The 18,407-nt window shown below is 48.1% G+C and overlaps 2 protein-coding genes across 6 annotated transcripts in view; one reads left to right on the top strand and one right to left on the bottom strand.

The window, feature by feature from the left end:
- POLR3GL (RNA polymerase III subunit GL) overlaps nt 1–18,193 on the top strand; it is a 49,932-nt gene extending 31,739 nt beyond the window's left edge. For 2 of the 4 annotated variants that reach the window (XM_054670086.2, XM_063815537.1), the window contains 8 exons: nt 108–205; nt 14,158–14,324; nt 14,640–14,769; nt 16,425–16,493; nt 16,825–16,881; nt 17,120–17,193; nt 17,325–17,438; nt 17,706–18,193. In XM_054670086.2, the coding sequence (XP_054526061.1) occupies nt 14,199–14,324; nt 14,640–14,769; nt 16,425–16,493; nt 16,825–16,881; nt 17,120–17,193; nt 17,325–17,438; nt 17,706–17,792 (657 nt within the window). In that variant the 5' untranslated portion in view covers nt 108–205; nt 14,158–14,198 and the 3' untranslated portion in view covers nt 17,793–18,193. Of the gene's footprint in view, nt 1–107; nt 206–5,633; nt 5,864–14,157; nt 14,325–14,639; nt 14,770–16,424; nt 16,494–16,824; nt 16,882–17,119; nt 17,194–17,324; nt 17,439–17,705 lie in introns of those variants that run through there. The other 2 variants (XM_514421.7, XM_009427931.5) reach the window with 2 other exon arrangements.
- Nucleotides 542–3,898, bottom strand: ANKRD34A (ankyrin repeat domain 34A). 2 transcript variants are annotated; one of them, XM_016941743.3, is made up of 3 exons: nt 3,522–3,758; nt 3,356–3,419; nt 542–2,980 (listed from the first exon to the last, which is right to left on the bottom strand). In XM_016941743.3, the coding sequence occupies exon 3, from the start codon at nt 2,858–2,860 to the stop codon at nt 1,370–1,372; it is 1,491 nt and encodes a 496-aa protein (XP_016797232.1). In that variant the 5' UTR covers nt 2,861–2,980; nt 3,356–3,419; nt 3,522–3,758; the 3' UTR covers nt 542–1,369. The 2 variants fall into 2 exon arrangements, with proteins under 2 accessions (XP_016797232.1, XP_016797200.1); XM_016941711.4 differs by lacking the exon at nt 3,356–3,419 and having other exon boundaries at nt 3,522–3,898.
- Nucleotides 18,194–18,407: the final 214 nt, after the last annotated feature.

Below are 18,407 nucleotides of genomic sequence, written 5' to 3'. Positions count from 1 at the left end.
GCACACATGCACACACACACACTCTACATACCCTTTATCATGTGGTCACCAGGCCATTTTTGCTTAGGTGAGATTATATTAACTGCTTCCCCCCATCTCTCCTACAGTGGCTCAGAAATCAAAGATGGGGAAATAGAGGCCAGAAGTAGAAGAAAATAGAAGAAACACACTTGGTGAAATGAAAATTAGACCCTGAATAAAAACTGTGAGTAGTCAAGAAATAGGAAGTTTCAAAAGGAGACAGTTAATCTACTGGGATATATCTGCTGATGATGGAGGGAGGAACTTTTTGTAGGAACCTTAAAGAATTCAAGGTTGGACATAGAGGAAACTGGAGGAAGTGAAATCCTGTCAAATGCCTTAAAATCTTCAGGACACAGGACACTTGCCTTTTCTCTATAGAAAAGTTGGTTTCTTGGAAAGAAGGTGGCTGGAACGGCTAAGTATCCCTTGGATAATTATAGCTATAAGTTAGTGTTACCCTCCCTCCCCATTCCTCATTCCCCATACCCACACCTCCAGGCAGAAGTGACAAAACAGAGACTTCTGAACACATTTATTTGATATGTCAAGTGGAGAGAGGAGTGATTTAGGGTTTCTCCCCACTTCTACCTGTGGGGGTGTTCATAAGCTCAGACAGACAGAAGAGCAGCTTAGAGCCCATGACCCACCCCCTGGGAAAATGAGACAATCTGTTGTAGTTGTTGGAGGAACAGGGTGGGAATAAAAAGCAGGAAGTTGAGAAGTGAAGTTGAGAGCAGTAAAGACAGCAGCAGAACTGAGGCTGGGGGTTGCTGCAGGAACCCCCAAGAAGAGTGAAAAAGATATCCTGAAAAGTGGTTGGGGTTAGAAGCAGGGTGTGAATAAGGAGCCAGGCCTGGAGAAAGAAGCAAGACCTGCAGAATGGGCTGGGATGTTCACGGAGAGAGTGTGCAAAATCATGATAGGCTGTGTTTCAGGGCATACATGGAAAGCAAGGGATTGCTTCTGCAGGAGGGCAAAGACATCGGAGACTGCCCATAAGTAAGGGTTCCCTACTGCTTCTGAACAAATGCAAGAGAGTTTAGGACCCTAGCCCTGTGTGTTTATTGATGTGCTGTGCCTGTAGGTCCACAAGTAATCCCATATGCACGTGAAATGACCAGGGCATGAATACATGTGTGTATATACCCAGTAAATAGAGTACTTATTCTTTCTTGCTAATAAGAGTACTGTGCTTATGGACACATGTTTAACCATGTGTGGGTGCACTGTGCACCCATGAGCACATGCAAGAGATCCCTTTGTTCGTGGTGTGTGTGTGAGCTGGTTCTCCCACCTATCCCATTAAGGTCCTAATCCCCACCCTCCTTGGCTCCTCTCACTCCTCTCAGCGCCCTGGCTCCCCAGGCCCACCTAGACTCTGGAAGCCCCCCAGCAGGCGGATCTGCTCAGTCTGCATGGAGTGGCGTCTCACCAATTTGCGCTTGGTCCTGGGAGAGCCTGGCGCCCCGGCATAAGGAGGGGCAGGCAACGAAGGCGCCCGACCTCCGGGTTGTGGGCGAATGTCAGGGATGGGAGGGTGGGGACTGACGTTGAGAGGGGGTAGGAAACCCGGCCGCGTTTGCGAGATGTGGTCCAGGAGCAACGTCCCCGAGCCCCTCCGCTCCAGCAGCCCCGGACTCCGCCTCCGTCCGCTTAGCGGAGATACTGCCCCTGGCAGACTCTCCTGGGACTGGCGCGGAGAGGGAGCCGAGCCGGCTGGAGGGAGGGTCAACGGGGAGGCGCTGTATCGGCGGCGCTCCAGGGACAGGCGGCTGGACTCAGGCGAGTCAGGGCAAAGGTGTCCAGGGGTGTCCAGCTCCACTGGCTCCATGCGGCTCAGTTTCTGCCTCAGCCCTGAAGGGGGACCAGACTCCTGAGCTTCTGGTGCTGTGTTTCGGCGAGAGAGAGGACCCCCGCTAGTCACTTTCTCCGCCCATGGGGGCGGGTCCTCAGGGCCTTCGGTGCTGTGACGTCGGGAAAGACGGGGTCGACCGGTCAGGGTCAGGCCATTGAATTCGGCAGTCAAGCGCTCGATCCCCGGTCTCCCTTCAGTGGGTGGGACTGGTTGAGGAGGGGCCACTAGGCCCCAGGGCTCGGAGTTGAGCCTTTTGAGTGGTTTTGGGGGATGGCGTGGTGGTTTGGGGAGCGGCTCGGAAGGGGATGGGTCATCGGGGGGCTTAGGAAGAGGGAATTCAAATACGTCCCGCTTCTCCTCTTCTTCCTGGGCGCGAGGGGATAACATCCCACGCCCTCCTCCTCCAGCGGTCTGCAGTTGGATTTCCGAAGGCGACGTGCAGACCCCCGGGCTAGGAGAGGCGGGAGCAGGGTCCTCCACCCCTGGGGATGGTGGAGAATTGAGATACTGCCGGGTCTTCTTGGTGCCTGAGGGCGAGGTATCGGTGGTGATGATGATGACCTCCGTGCCCTTGGCCTTGCAGGCGTCCAGCAGTGTGGCAAGGGTCTCGCGGTCCCCGCGGTCCAGGGCGTGGACAAGAGCCGAGGCGCCCGCGTGATCTCGGACTGAGGGGTCTGCGCCGTGGGCAAGGAGCAGCGAGGCCACCGCGGCGCCCCCACCCCCGGCGCAAGCGTGCATGAGCGCCGTGCGCCCTAATCGGTCTGCGATATTGGGGTCCGCGCCTTGTTCCAGGAGGTAGCGTACCATGCGTGCCTTGTTCTGGGGGTCGTCGTAGCGGGCCCGACAGGCTGCCATTAGCGCAGTCTCCCCCTGCGCATCACCCTCATTCACGTAGGCGCCTCCCTCCAGAAGCAAACGGGCCAAGCGTAGCTTACCCTGACCCACCGCCCGAAGAAGAGCGTGGCCCTCGGTGTGCAACATAGCTGCGGCTGGGGCGAGGGCACAGATGGAGCCGAGACTGAGACCTGCCGAGGATGACTAGGGGTATGGGGAGGGGGAGTGGCTGGCAGAGGCCTGAGGTCTCAGTGACGAAGCCGATCCCTGCAAGAGAGACATCTCATTGATAGATTCGGCAGGGAAACTGAGGCACAGATGCAGGGACCCAGCGTGGGGTGGAGGAGACCTTCACGGCATACAGTCCTTCCTCTAACTCATGCCTTTGAGCCGGCCCTTCCCCCGCAGCGCATGCCTGAGGAGGTGGGAAGGGTGCACCCGCACTGAAGGACTAGCGCGCGTGCAAATGCGTTCGTGCACGCGCAGGGATGTCCGCACCCCCACCCTCACCCCATGGCTTATCAGACCTTTCCTCTATCCCCCTTGTCTTATCCACACTTGGGATCCCCCTTTCTAGGATGCTGAACGCCACCCACCCACATACATGCACCCTACAGTCACACATGTATTCTCATTCCTAACCTGTTTTAGCTTGCCACAACCCCAAAAATTGAGTGGGGGGAGGGAAGCAGCCTGCATTTGAGACCTAAAACGGGTGGAGGGAGAATTGGGGGGTTCTATTGCCCCTGCGATGTTCCCCATCACTCCTTGCTCTTTCCCCTCCCAGGCTGTGTGCCCAGATAGATACCTGAATGTCCGCAGAATCTCCTCCTGGCCAGGATTGGGGCCGTGGCCACGGGGCAGCCGAGGTGGCGGAGCCAGTTTCCTGGGGGCCCGCATGGCGTGGAGGGGGGGCACCCGGATTCCCTTGGTGTCAGTATCTGCGCCCCGGCGCCGGATCCTGGTCCCTCCTCCCGGAGCGCCCCGGGCACAGCGCCGGCTCGGGAGGAGAGAAGCTTGGCGGGGGGGGGGGGGGGGGGCGGAGCTCTGCTGTGCTATTTATGGCCTAGTCACTGCGGGTGGGGGCGTCAGGCACCAAACTGCTCCCCCACTCATGCACACATAAACCCTCAAAAACCTAGAGGCTCCAATCCTGACTTCTTTTCTCAGCCGACCTCCCCTCAGCCCCAACAAACCTAAGTGTTCCTTAGGGGACTCCTCCGCGACCCAGACAGGGACCATCATCCAGATTCTTCGCTGAGATTCAGCAGATCCCCATTCTCCGCACTTGGTGTGTTTGTGCGCTCCTGTGCGCCAGACCTGACCTGCCATACACGGCACATGGCACACTGTGTAAGAAAGGTATAGAAAGGCTTTTCGGATCTACAGCCGGTGTCCATACTGTGCAAAGAGAGGCAAGAGATGTGGCTTTCTTCCTGTAGTTTAATTGTGAAGGAGATCACGGTCCAGCCTGGAGTCAGACACAGATACACCCCCGCCCCATCTCTCAAAAACGGAACACCCATCGCAGAGAAACTTGGACCTCAGCTCCCTTATGTAGACCTCTTAGATAAGTATGAGGAAGGTGGATATGGGAGCACTTTTAGATAGGGCAAGGGACATTCCCAGGTGCCTCCACCCCGTATTATTGTGGGCAGGGAGATAGGACAGGGGCAGGAAGAAGAGCGAACCTTGTAATACACTCTCTCACATTGCATCTGTTTAATCTCAGTCTTGCTTAGACGTCTTATTTTTTCCGTCTTGCTTGACGATCTCTGTCTGAAACATTCCTTATATCTTCTCTCTTCCTATCTGTCTATTGGTCTCTCACACTGTCTCTGCCTCTCCTTGCCACCTGCCCTGTCTCCATGGTTACCATAGCTTCCATCCACATATTTTAGGAATGAGTTTGTGTCCAGCTGGAAGGCACCAAGGGAAGTGGGAGAAAAAGAAAAATCCTAAGGATTTAAAAAGTTCACTCAGGGTCCTGAGCTAATTCAGAGGCTGGAGGCCCCCCAGATGCAAGATACTGAAAATAATGTTCCCAGGGATGGGAGAGAGAGAGAAATATTTGCAGGAAGCTACCCATTTTTACTAGTTATTTCTTGGACACGTGTCAACTATGTGCCATGTGCTTTACATACACTATTTTCAATCCTCACAACTCTATAAGATAGGAACTATCATCTTCTTGTTACAGATGAGGAAACAGACTTAATAAGGTTAAGCAAGCTCTCCAAAGCTTCACAGCTATGTTTCTGTCCTATGGCAAAGACTGGGCGCTTGCCACTACACCTACAGCCTCCCAGTCTACAGGCCATTTTCTCTGACATCTGGGATGTTCTTCTTGACTAACTCCTTGATTCCATCTCCATTCTGAACCTTTCTCCCTTGTTTCTGCTTTCTGTGAAAATAGGACTCCTCCTTCCACTCTGCTGGCTTTCCCAAGGAGCTCGCAGGAAGTGGAAAGTAGTGGAAAATGCAGAAAAAGCTGGGCTCCTGCCCTGCCTCCCCAACCCTGGTACTCTGATCCCAAATCCTTCCTTTCTCGAACCCTCTGCCCACCTTCTCACAGACACGGCAGCAACCCACAGAAAAACATTTTTAGAAAAGAAGTATCCATTGGTGGTGCTGGAGAGAGGCAGTGTATGATTGAAAGGAAGGCTGGAGTAATGGAGAGACCAAGCTATGAAGCTAGAGTCACAAAAAGACTGATCCCTAAAGAGCAGCTTTTACAGGGGTTCATTTCTCCGTAGGCCCTCTCCTCCTTTGGCCTCTCTGTAGGGGCTCCCTCAACACGGTCCCTCAATGAGATATGAGTGTCACGTTCCCTCGGTGAACTCTCGCCGGCTAGTGGCTCCTTCATCTGGAGTGAGACCGGAAATAAGTGACCCCAGCTGATTCTGCAACCCCCATCTCTCTCTGCGACCCGCTTCGCAAGCTTCGGTTCCGGGCGTACTCGCTCCCTCCCTCCTTCTCTTCCTAGGCTTCAAGAGGGCGGACTTCCCTCCTCGGCTTCTCCTGCATTGGCCGAGAAAACTCACCAATAGGGAGCTCCGGGAGGCGGGCTTAGAACGCCACCGACTTGAGGAACCCCAGTACATTTCAAGTTGGCCGCGGCTTGGGCTCCGCTCTGGGGAGGGGCAGCAGGTAAGGCTTGACCTGGTTCGGTCCGACACTTGCCAAACTTGTTCACCCCGGCCAGGCTGCGAAATAGACAACGCTTTCCGTCAGGTTGTTGGATCAGCCCCCTTCTGGCTCCCTACCGTTTCTCCCCTGGGCTTCCATTTCTGTATTGATTGTATACTAGAGAATGGTAGTTTTCTATCGCGCATGGGGAGAGACATTAAAGCAGAAAACGAGACAGCCTCTTGTATCTGTCTTTGCTATAGCATCAACTTCCCCCTAATCTATTAATATTATCCCAAGAGCCTGACAAACTCCTGTTATCTATGAAGACTAGCTGAAATGCTACCTGTAGTTTTCCTGGGCCGCCTTTCTTGCAAAATGAATTGTTCCCCCGTCTACGATAGCGTTTTGTATATACCTTTATTAGGACACTTAGTGCACTGTCTCTCTTTAACGTTTCTATGCCTTTTAGAATAGAAGGTTTTGTAGGACAGGTGCTAGTAGTTAATATATAGTGCCCAATAAACGTTAGTTAAATAGAATTGATTTCTGGTAACTAGCACTCTTTTTGGGGAGGCAGAATTTAAACTCCTAACATAACTAGGGAACAATAAAAGACAATACAGTATGTAATTAAGAGCCATTAAATTAGTGGTTCATAATATTAGTGTTTCATAATTGTTTCTACAATCTAGAGAAGGAAGAAAGCAAGGAGAACTGGAATGGTGAGGGGAGGCTTTATGGATCACAATTTCTCAAGTTTGGAAAGGCCCATAGAAATAATGTATTTATTCATTCAACAAATATTTATTGAGCACCTACTATATGCCAGACACAATGCTAAATCATGCTGATCATAGGGAATCCTCTACTAGAGCCATGCATCCTTCTTACAAACCCTATTTAGTAAATTTTTACCCAGCTTCTATGTAAACATCTTTAGTAAGGGAACTCTCTTATCTCTCTTGTAGGTCATTCCATTTTTTGATACCTGTTCTTTAGTCAATATCCAACAGATATTCTAAATAAGAAATATATAGCTAAAGGAAATGCATTCCACACTTCCACTGTAAAAGAGGGAAATATGGCTGGGCACGGTGGCTCATGCCTGTAATCCCAGCACTTTGGGAGGCCGAGGCGGGCAGATCGCCTGAGGTCGGGAGTTGGAGACCAGCCTGACCAACATGGAGAAACTCTGTCTCTACTAAAAATACAAAAATTAGCTGGGCGTGTTGGCGCATGCCTGTAATCCCAGCTACTGGGGAGGCTGAGGCAGGAGAATCATTAGAACCCAGGAGGCGGAGGTTGCAGTGAGCTCAGATCGCACCATTGCACTCCAGCCTGGGCAACAAGAGCAAAACTCCGTCTCAAAAAAAAAAAGGGAAATCTGTCCTTTTACAGTGGAAGTGGCAGCATCCTTAAAAGCAAGCCATTTCTGGCTGGGCGTGGTGGCTCATGCCTGTAATTCCAGCACTTTGGGAGGCTGAGGTAGGCAGATCACTTTAGCCCAGGAGTTCAAGACCAGTCTAGGCAACATGATAAAACCCTGTCTCTACAAAAACTACAAAAAAAATAGCCAAGCATGGTGTCTCAGGCCTGTAGTTCCAGCTGCTCAGGAGGCTGAGGTGGAGGGTTGCTTGAGCTGGAGAAGTCGAGGCTGCAGTGAGCCAAAATTGCCACTGCACTGCACTTCCCAGCCTAAGCGACAGAGCAAGAACCTGTCTCAAAAAAAAAAAAAAAAAAAAAAGAGGCGGGGCGTGATGGCTCATGCCTGTAATCCCAGCACTTTGTGAGGCCGAGGCGGGTGGATCACGAAGTCAGGAGTACAAGACCAGCCTGACCAACATGGAGAAACCCCATCTCTACTAAAAATACAAAAAAAATTAGCCAGGCATGGTGGCGCATGCCTGTAATCCCAGCTACTCGGGGGGCTGAGGCAGGAGAATCACTTGAACCCGGGAGGTGGAGGTTGCGGTGAGCTGAGATTGCGCCATTGCACTCCAGCCTGGACGACAAGAGTGAAACTGTCTCAAAAAAAAAATAATAAAATAAAAAGAACATAAATAAATAAAATGGGTATTTTTTTAACCATTCATTTATTGTTAGATTGTTTCAGTTATTTCAGAATTTTTGCTACCATAAATAGCTCTTTGATGAATATCCTTTTACTTATATCTGTGACTGTATATCTGTTGATGTCTTTGGAATATATTTTTAAAGTGGGATTGCTGGATTAGGGATATAAACATTTCAAAGGCTGTTGATTTAACTGGACAAATTGCTCCCCTTGAAATATTATGTTTATAGTCTTTCCAGTGAGGTATGAGAGTGTCCATTTGAAAAAAAACTCATGACAGCCTGCTTATTATTTAAATCTTTGTCACTTTCATAGGTGAAGAGTGGTTTTATTGGCCATTCTCTCTCCTTTTTTTTTTTTTTTTTTTTTTTTTTGAGACAGAGTCTTGCTCTGTTGCCCAAGCTGGAGTGCAGTGGTGAGATCTCAGCTCACTGCAACCTCCACCTCCTGTGTTCAAGTGAGTCTCATGCCTCAGCCTCCTGAGTAGCTGGAATTAAAGGTGTGTACCACTGTGCCTGGCTAATTTTTTGTATTTTTAGTAGAGACAGGGTTTCTCTATGTTGCCCAGGCTGGTCATGAACTCCTGGCCTCAAGTGATCTGTCCACCTCAGCCTCCCAAAACCCTGGATTACAGGAGTGAGCCACCATGTCCAGACATGGCCATTCTCTTTGCCAGTTGCCTGTTCATGTCCTTTGCCCATTTTTTCTATTGAGATGATTTTTTAAAATTTGGATTTCCAAGATTTTAAGGGTGTTAATTTCTTGCTTTATTTATTACATGTGTAGCAAATTCTATACATCAGCGTGCCCCAGGCCTCAGTGCCTGGATTTCTTATTTTCTCTGTCCACATCCACTCCTTTAGGGGTCTCACCTAGTCTCATGGTTTGAAGTATTGTTTGTTTGCTGATGCCTCCACTGGAATGAAAGCTCCATTTAAACCCCGTGGGTGCAGCACGTTTTTGTCTGTTTTGCACACTGCTATATCCATAGAATCTAGAACAGTGCCTGGCACACATAGTAAGCACTCAGTAAATATTTGTTGAGTGAAATGATTCTATTATTGTTATTTTTATTCCCATTTTACAGATGAGGAAACAGGTTTAGAGACAATAAATAAATTACCAGAGTTTTGTAGCTAGGAAATTGAACTGGGATTCAAAACCATATTCTTAACCTCTACATGTACTGCCTTCCTTAAATTTGATGTAATTGTTAGTGTTTTTCTGTATGTTTAGTTGAAACCTGCCTCTCAGTAACTTCCACCACAATATATATGTATGAATAATTGGGAATGAGCATAGTGTATATGAGTGTTGTTTGGAGTAAAACAGAGTACAGGGGTAAACTCTCTGGAAAGGTTGATGTTAAGGAGGAGCAGATTGTGACTAGATTATGGGAGACCTTAAGTATCCTCAAGAATTTTAACTCCATCACAATCTTTAATAGCAGAGACTCCCTATAGATTCCTAAGATGAATGGGGTAGATGGATGGTTTATTTCCCAACCTGTATTAAATAAAATTTTGTCTTCTTTTTCCCCTGCATTCTTAGAGGATCACTCATTTAATATGTAGAAATGGTGTCGAATTTGTCTAACCTCAAAGCTCATGGCCATTTATTGACTCTTCATTGCTTTGCAGTCACAGCAGCTCCTATCTCCACTGCCAGAACTATATCTGTCAAGTGGAAAGATACTTAACCAGCTGGTTAAAATGTTCTCTCGCTTAAAAGGGGCTGAAGACACGGTGACAAATTCTTTTTTTTTTTTTTGAGACGGAGTCTCGCTCTGTTGCCCAGGCTGGAGTGCAGTGGCACAATCTTGGCTCACTGCAACCTCTGCCTCCTGATTTCAAGTTATTCTCCTGCCTCGGCCTGCTGAGTAGCTGGGATTACAGGCGTGCACCACCACACCTGGCTAATTTTTTGTATTTTTAGTAGAGACGGGGTTTCACTTTGTTGGTCAGGCTGGTCTTGAACTCCTGACCTCGTGATCCGCCCACCTCAGCCTCCTAAAGTGCTGGGATTACAAGCATGAGCCACCACGCCCAGCCAACAAATTCTTATTATTTCTCTAGTCTCCATGAGACATCTTCTCTCCCTTAATATGCTCTTTTCAAACAGATTGCAATTTGATATCTTAACCAACAGCCATTGTTTCCTCAATTTTTTTATGGCAGTTGGGCTTGAAACTTCCCAGATTCCTCAGATATACATTTTTCTACCCTCTCCTAGCTACAGATTATTAATCTCATTTAGTATTCTGTTACGACATTTAAATTTTATTTATCTATTTATTGAGACACGGTCTCACTCTGTTGCCCAGACTGGTGCAAAGTGGTGTGATCATAGCTCACTGCAGCCTCGACCACCTGGGCCCAAGTGATCCTTCTGCCCTGGCCTCCCAAAGTGCTGAAATTACCTCCATGAACCACCACACCTGGCCCATTAAAAAAAAATGTTTTTGAGACACAGTCTCGCTCTTTTGCCAGTCTGGAGTGCAGTGGCGCCATCTCGGCTCACTGCAACCTCCACCTCCCGGGTTCAAGCGATTCTCCTGCCTCAGCTTCCTGAGTAGCTGGGACTACAGGCGCACACCACCATGCCCAGCTAATTTTTGTATTTTAGTAGAGATGGGGTTTTGCCATGTTGACCAGGATGTTCTCGATCCCTTGACCTTGTGATCCACCTGCCTCGGCCTCCCAAAGTGTTGGGATTACAGGCATGAGCCACCATGCCCAGCCAAAAATTTTTAAATTAATATTTTAATGTTGTTATAGTATTCTATTCAGTATAGAAAAAAACAAAGCATACATAACCTGGCTGGGCATGGTGGCTCATGCCTGTAATCCCAGCACTTTGGGAGGCTGAGGCAGGCAGATCACGAGGTCAGGAGTTTGAGACCAGCCTGGCCAACATGGCAAAATCCCCTCTCTACTAAAAATACAAAAATTAGCTGAGCATGATGGTGGGTGCCTGTAATCCCAGCTACTCGGGAGGCTGAGGCAGGAGAATTGCTTGAACCCGTAAGGTGGAGGCTGCGGTGAGCCGAGATTGCACCACTGCACCACTCCAGCCTGGGTGACAGAGCAAGACTCTGTCTCAAAAAAAAAAAAAAAAGATACACAACTCTCCCCACCAGAAAAAATTCAAAAAACCCTCATCCTTCAAATTAACCATTGTTAATTTTTGGTACATATCCTTCTATAACAGATTTTTAATTCATATGTGTGTATGCATTTCTGACAGAAGATTACCTTCTACATATTATTTTTAAATATTTTTTTCACCAACTAATCTCTTGGGAATTTTGAATTGCTACTTGATTTTTGTTTTAGCTTTTTGTTTTGAGACAAGGTCTCTGTCACCCAGGGTGAGTGCAGTGACATGATCATGGCTCACTGAATCCTCTTATCTCCCGGGCTGAAGCGATCCTTCCACCTCAGTCTCCCACGTAGCTGGGACTACTGGCATGTGCCACCATGCCTGGCTAATTTTTTTATTTTTTGTAGAGATGGGATCTCACTATGTTGCCCTGGCTGGTCTCAAACTCCTGGACTTAAGTAGTCATCCCACCCCAGCCTCCCAGAGTGCTGGGATTACAGGTGTGAACCACCACGCCCAGCCTCGAGTTTTTTTTGTTTTTGTTTTTGTTTTAATTAATAGATTATATATTTTAGAACAATTTAAGACTTACGGAAAAATTTAGCAGATAGTGCCAAGAGTTCCCATTTGTCCCAGTGCACAGTTTCCCCTATTAACATTGTAGATTGGCCGGCCGCGGTGACTCACGCCTGTAATCCCAGCACTTTGGGAGGCTGAGGCGGGTGGATCACGAGGTCAGGAGTTCGAGACCAACCTGGCCAAGATGGTGAAACCCCGTCTCTACTAAAAATACAAAAACAAATTAGCCGGGCACAGTGGCGGGCTCCTGTAATCCCAACTACTCGGGAGGCTGAGGCAGGAGAATCGCTTGAACCTGGGAGGCGGAATTTGCAGTGAGCCGAGATCGCGCCATTGCACTCCAACCTGGGCTACAGAGGGAGACTCCATCTCAAAAAAAAAAAAAAAATGCCAGGCGCAGTGGCTCACGCCTGTAATCTAGCACTTTGGGAGGCCGAGGCGGATGGATCACCTGGTCGGGAGGTGGAGACCAGCCTGACCAACATGGAGAAACCCCCTCTGTACTAAAAAAAGTATAAAATTAGCCAGGCGTGGTGGCGCATGCCTGTAATCCCAGGTACTCAGGAGGCTGAGGCAGGAGAATCGCTTGAACCTGGGAGGCGGAATTTGCAGTGAGCCGAGATCGCGCCATTGCACTCCAGCCGGGCAACAAGAGCGAAACTCCATCTCAAAAAAAAAAAAAAAAAGTAGATTCGTATATTTGTTACAATTAATGAATGAATACTGATACATTATTATTAACTAAGGTTGATACTTGATTGACATTTCTTTGGTTTTTACCTATTGTTCTTTTTCTGTACATGAATCCCATTTAGGATTCCACATTATATTTAGTTGTCACGTCTCCTTAGGCTCCTCTTAAGTGTGACGGGTTTCTCAGACTTTACTGTTTTTGATGACTGACAGTTTTGAGGAGTTGGGTATATTGTAGGATGCCTTTCTGCTGGAATTTGTCTGATGTTTTTCTCTTTATTAGTGTGGGGTTATGGGTTTTTAGGAGGATGATCACAGAGGTGAAGTACCATTTTATCATGTAATTTTAAGGGCACATACCGAAAACATGATTTATGAGTACTGATGCTGACCTTGGTCATCTGGTTGAAGTAGCGTTTTTCTGGTCTCTCCACTGTAAAGATATTCCTCCTGATTTCCTAAATTATATTGAATGAGGGCCGGGTGCAGTGGCTCACGCCTGTAATCCCAGCACTTTGGGAGGCCGAGGCAGGCGGATCATGAGATCAGGAGTTCAAGACCAGACTGACCAACATGGTGAAACCCCGTCTCTACTAAAAATACAAAAATTAGCCAGGCTTGGTGGCACATGCCTGTAGTCCCAGCTACTCAGGAAGCTGAGGCAGGAGGATCACTTGAGCCTGGGAGGCAGAGGTTGCAGTGAGCCAAGATTGCACTGCTGCACTCCAGCCTGGGCAACAAAGTGAGACTCTGTCTCAAGAAAAAAAAAAAGAAGACACACATACACACCAAACAACAACAAAACAATTTACAGAGTGAAGTCCTGCACTGGGAGGGGTTTAGACTAGATGACCTCTATAAGGGTCCTCCCAATTCTAAGATTCTATGCTTCCAAGTGGTGTTTAAAAAGATCAGTTTGGCCTCTCGCGGTGGCTCATGCCTGTAATCCCAGCACTTTGGGAGGCTGAGACAGTTGGATCACTTGACATAATGAAATCCAGTCTCTTAAAAAAAAAAAAAAAAGAGCCAGGCATGGTGGCACACACCTGTAGCTCCAGCTACTTGGGAGGCTAAGGCAGGAGGATCACCTGAGCCCAGGAGGTTGAGGCTGCAGTGAGCCATGATCACACCACAGCACTCCAGCCTGGATGACAGAAAGAGACCCTATCTCAAATAAAATAAAATAAAAAGATCAATTTGATTGTAATGTGTCTTTTCCCCTGGTTTACAATGAAATTGATGACTCATCCCTGTGCTCCCACAGTGCCTGACACACTATCTTTTTCATGGTAGACGATTAATAAATGTTTTGCCGAATGCATTGCATTGGATTGAATTGGGGCCTGGTCGGGTTTGGAAGGCCAGAGATAGAAAGAATTCAAAGGTTATATGTAGAAATGCAGTTTGTGGCTGGGCATAGTGGTTCATGCCTGTAATCCCAGCACTTTGGGAGGCTGAGGCAGGAGGATCTTGAGCCCAGGGGTTCGAGGCTAGAGTGAGCTGTGATTGCACCATTGCACTCAAGCCTGGGTGACAGAGCATCTCTAAAAATAAAAATAAAGAAATGCAGATAGAGATAAACATCAAATTGTCTTAGGGATGTAGAGTTTTGTCCAAAGGTGTCAGCACTTTCTCCTTTGTGCTAAACTATATTGTAATTATCTGACCTGTTTGGGGGACCATGTCTCATTCATGTTTATATTTCCAGAAATTCTCTCTCTGACACTGTGCCTTCTCAGTCAAAATTTGTTGAATGACATTAACTTTTCATGTCCCAGAGATAAAAGATTGAATGTCTTGTACCTCCTTGGCTTCCTGTCCATTCTACTACATTTCTTTTTCTCTTTGTTTTTGTCTTTATTAGGTTTATTCACTGGATCTCTGAATACCCAGGCCCCCTCCACCATGGCCAGCCGGGGTGGGGGCCGGGGTCGTGGCCGGGGCCAGTTGACCTTCAACGTGGAGGCCGTGGGCATTGGGAAAGGGGATGCTTTGCCCCCACCCACCCTGCAGCCTTCTCCACTCTTCCCTGTGAGTCTCTCCACTCCCTTCCCAGACTCTCATGTGCCCCTGGCTGACTGTACATGATTCTGAATTCCTCCTGGACCATCATAAAACCATCCTCGCCTTGGCCCTCTCTCTATACTCCCAATGCACAGGGATGTTTTGCAGGCAAAGAAGTGTCCACCTTTACTTCTCCCCAGCTTTCAAAATAATATGTTACTCCCTCGATTCTCGTTTGGCCCTCTGCTCAGTGGGAGTGTTAGACTAAATTGGGAGGAGGGGTCTTCCTAAATATGTAGTAGCATTTTCTCCCTGAACTGACCACTGCCCCTGCCTCTTTAGCCCTTGGAGTTCCACCCAGTACCTTTGCCCTCAGGAGAGGAAGGGGAATATGTCCTGGCACTGAAGCAAGAGCTACGAGGAGCCATGAGGCAGCTCCCCTACTTCATCCGGCCAGCTGTCCCCAAGAGAGGTCAGTTGGAATGCTAGCATCATATTCTGAGTGCCTTCCATGGGGAGTGCCCTGTGCTCAGCACCACTGGGGGCCAGAGGGGCACAGGAAGCATACTATCTAACTGGGGAGATCATAATAGTTACCCCTGTATCTGAAATGCATTATAGTATTCATGGTTTGTTTTGAGTCTCATGATAGTCTTGGGACAGCAGGAGGTTAAATATTAAAATCCCATTTCACGTGTATAAGTAGGGGGATGTATTTTCTAAAAAATTATATATTTTTTAATTTTTTGTAAAATAGAGATAGGGTGTCCTTATGTTGTCCAGGCTGGTCTTGAACTTCTGGGCTCAAGAGATTCTCCTGCCTTGGCCTCCCAAAGTGCTGGGATTACAGGCATGAGCCACTGCGCCCAGCAAAGTTTTTAACAATCTGGATATTATAAGCACCAACCAACAAGAGAATACTGAAATCCTGGTTTCTTATTCCCTAGCATACTTTCCACTGCACCACGCTATTTCTTAATATAGCCATGCCTTTGAACTAAGGGACAGAAAAAAAAAAATCATCATGGCCAGGTGCGGTGGCTTACGCCTGTAATGGCCAGCACTTTGGGAGGCTGACATGGGTGGATCACTTGAGGCCAGGAGTTTGAGGCCAGCCTAGCCAATATGGTGAAACCCTGTCTCTACTAAAAATATAAAAATTAGCCAGGCACAGTGGTGTGTGCCTGTGGTCTCAGCTACTCGGGAGGCTGAGGCTGAGGCATGAGAATCGCTTGAACCTGGGAGGTGGAGGTTGCAGTGAGCTGAGATCTTGCCACTGCACTCTAGCCCGGGTGACACAGTAAACCTCTGTCTCAAAAAAAAAAAAAAAAAAAAAGGCCAGGTGTGGTGGCTCACACCTAGAATCCCAGCACTTTGGGAGGCTGAGGTGGGCAGATCACGAGGTCAGGAGTTCAAGACCAGCTTGGCCAACATAGTGAAACCCCGTCTCTACAAAAAATACAAAAAAATTAGCCAGGCCTGGTGGCAGATGCCTGTAATCCCAGCTGCTTGGGAGGCTGAGGCAAGAATTGCTTGAACTTGGGAGGCGGAGGTTGCAGTGGGCTGAGATCACGCCACTGCACTCCAGCCCAGGCGACAGTGCGAGATTCTCTGTCTGAAAAAAAAAAAAAAATCGTAATTTTGGGTGGAAAAGGAACAGGTTAGAAGAGTGATAAGGGGCCGGGCGCAGTAATTCACGCCTGTAATCCCAGCACTTTGGGAGGCCGAGGTTGGTGGATCACGAGGTCAGGAGATTGAGACCATCCTGGCCAACATGGTGAAACCCCGTCTCTACTAAAAATACAAAAATTAGCTAGGCGTGGTGGTGTGTGCCTGTAGTCCCAGCTACTCAGGAGACTGAGGCAGGAGAATCGCTTGAACCTGGGAGGTGGAGGTTGCAGTAAGCTGAGATTGTACCACTGCACTCCAGCCTGAGGGACAGAGCGAGACTCTGTCTCAAAAAAAAAAAAAAAAAAGTGATAAGGTCCTCACTGAAGCTGACCCCCTGGGCTCTGGGTTTGGGGTAAGGAAACAGATAACTCCTCAGTATTGAGAGGGCTGGACTCTCAGGAACAGTCCTGTTCTGGGTCTCTGAAGGGATAAAACTTTGACCCTTCCACCCCTCAGATGTGGAGCGTTATTCAGACAAATATCAGATGTCAGGTCCGATTGACAATGCCATCGATTGGAACCCTGGTAGGTGATGGGCCCTTTCATTGACTGCCCTTCTTTCAAATGCATGGGATGCTTCAAGCTATTCCCACCACGCCCATGACCCCACCCCATTCCCCCGATCCAGCATCTGTAAGCTAGAGCCTTAGTTATGGTCCAACACATTCTCAGATTCTACCTGAAAAAGCTATTAAATAGTTCCCACTACTCAGGAGATATCCAAGCCACTGAACAACTTTGACCCAGCCCCTTCCTTCCTCTCCTTTAAAACCCTCACCCCCCTTTAAAACCAGTCAGTATTCACTGGAGACCCCAGGCAGGGTCCTATTGACATTTACATTCCCACTATTCCCAGATTGGCGGCGTCTACCCCGGGAGCTAAAGATCCGAGTGCGGAAGCTACAGAAGGAACGTGAGTGTATCTGGAAAAAAGGAGGGAGAAGAGAGGTTTCCTTCATCAGCCTGAGGGTGGAGGCTGCTGCTGGTCTCACCTTCCATCCCAGTTCCTATACCCAATCTACCAAGTGTTGTTGCTAGATGTCATAGTGGCCACATGAGGGCAGCAGAGTGACATGTTCTTTGCATGAGGATGGGCTATAAAGCTGGCAAAATTTGCTCTCTGAAGGTTTACCTTTTGATCCCTCCACCAGGGATTACAATTCTGCTCCCCAAGAGGCCCCCTAAGACCACAGAAGATAAGGAGGAAACAATACAGAAACTAGAGGTGAGGAGGAAGTGTGCATAGAGACCACCTGAGCCCTGGATCCATTCCCTCTCTCTTGGCCCATGTGTGCCTCAATTTTTCCCTTCTGTGAACTGAACCTGAGTTTCTATTCCTATTCATCCCCACATGAGACCCTGGAGAAGAAGGAAGAAGAAGTAACTTCAGAGGAGGATGAGGAGAAAGAAGAAGAAGAAGAGAAGGAAGAGGAGGAAGAAGAAGAGTATGATGAAGAAGAACACGAAGAGGTGAAGGGGACTCCTTCCACCTTAGTCCCCCTCCCTTTACCCTCTTTATACTAGGGTTGCTCTCCTCAGAGGGTTGGCATGCCAACAGAGATAGTGCCCCCCAGGGTAGGGGCTTCTCTCTACTTCATCTGCCCCCCTTCTACAAACTACAGCTGGAAGAGATGTCTCAGGCCTGGAATGGTGTGACTGAGAGGAAAGGGGTCTGGTACACAGGAAGGAAGGTGAATGCCAAATTGACTTTTACTTTTTTTTTTTTTTCCATTTCAGGAAACTGATTACATCATGTCATATTTTGACAATGGAGAGGACTTTGGTGGTGACAGTGATGACAATATGGACGAGGCTATATACTGAAGAAGGACTCTGGACCCTCGTGTCTTTCTTTAGGATACAGAGAGTAACTGTACCTATTATTTGTTTCTTCAGACAAGCAAATCATTTGGTCAGAGTTCATATAATCTGTCTGTTCCCTGGAGATGGGAATAGAGGATGATGACAGTTTATTTTCTACACTTCCCCTCCTTCCACATTTGTATCACCTTTGCTATCTTGGGGAAAGTGCAAAGGACAAACATCTCAATTGTATGAAGGGAGAAAGGAGAATTGAAAGAAGAACTGGGGTTGTTAGAGCTGAGATGACTGTGCACATACCCCTGCCCAATTTATATAGCTCTTTGTGGAGATAATTAGGGGTGGGAGCAGTTTGAAGGAGTAAGCCTGGTTTTATACTTTTAAATAAAGTGTTTTTATCTGTCTCTCTGTTGTGGGTGAGGTCTGGTGACAGAGGGCTGGAGGAATGAAGGAAATGCTTAACTAAGCTGGGTCTGGTGTGACACACTGGAGGGTTACAGCCCTACAGCCTGCTTGTCCTTTGTCCCTTCCCTTCTACCCCCATGGTGGGACACATATTCACAATCGAGCCCAGCCAAGGAATATTCAAGGCCTCATCTGTAGGGCAATGCAAAGTAA

This window comes from Pan troglodytes, chromosome 1, assembly GCF_028858775.2.
Source record: "Pan troglodytes isolate AG18354 chromosome 1, NHGRI_mPanTro3-v2.0_pri, whole genome shotgun sequence".
NCBI classification, from domain to species: domain Eukaryota; kingdom Metazoa; phylum Chordata; class Mammalia; order Primates; family Hominidae; genus Pan; species Pan troglodytes.
The sequence above is the reverse complement of the archived record's forward strand: the minus strand, read 5'-3'. Positions and strand labels throughout refer to the sequence as shown.

Excerpts from the sequence above, each read along its gene's own strand:
- ANKRD34A (XM_016941711.4), bottom strand. The coding sequence starts at position 2,860 with ATGTTGCACACCGAGGGCCACGCTCTTCTTCGGGCGGTGGGTCAGGGT.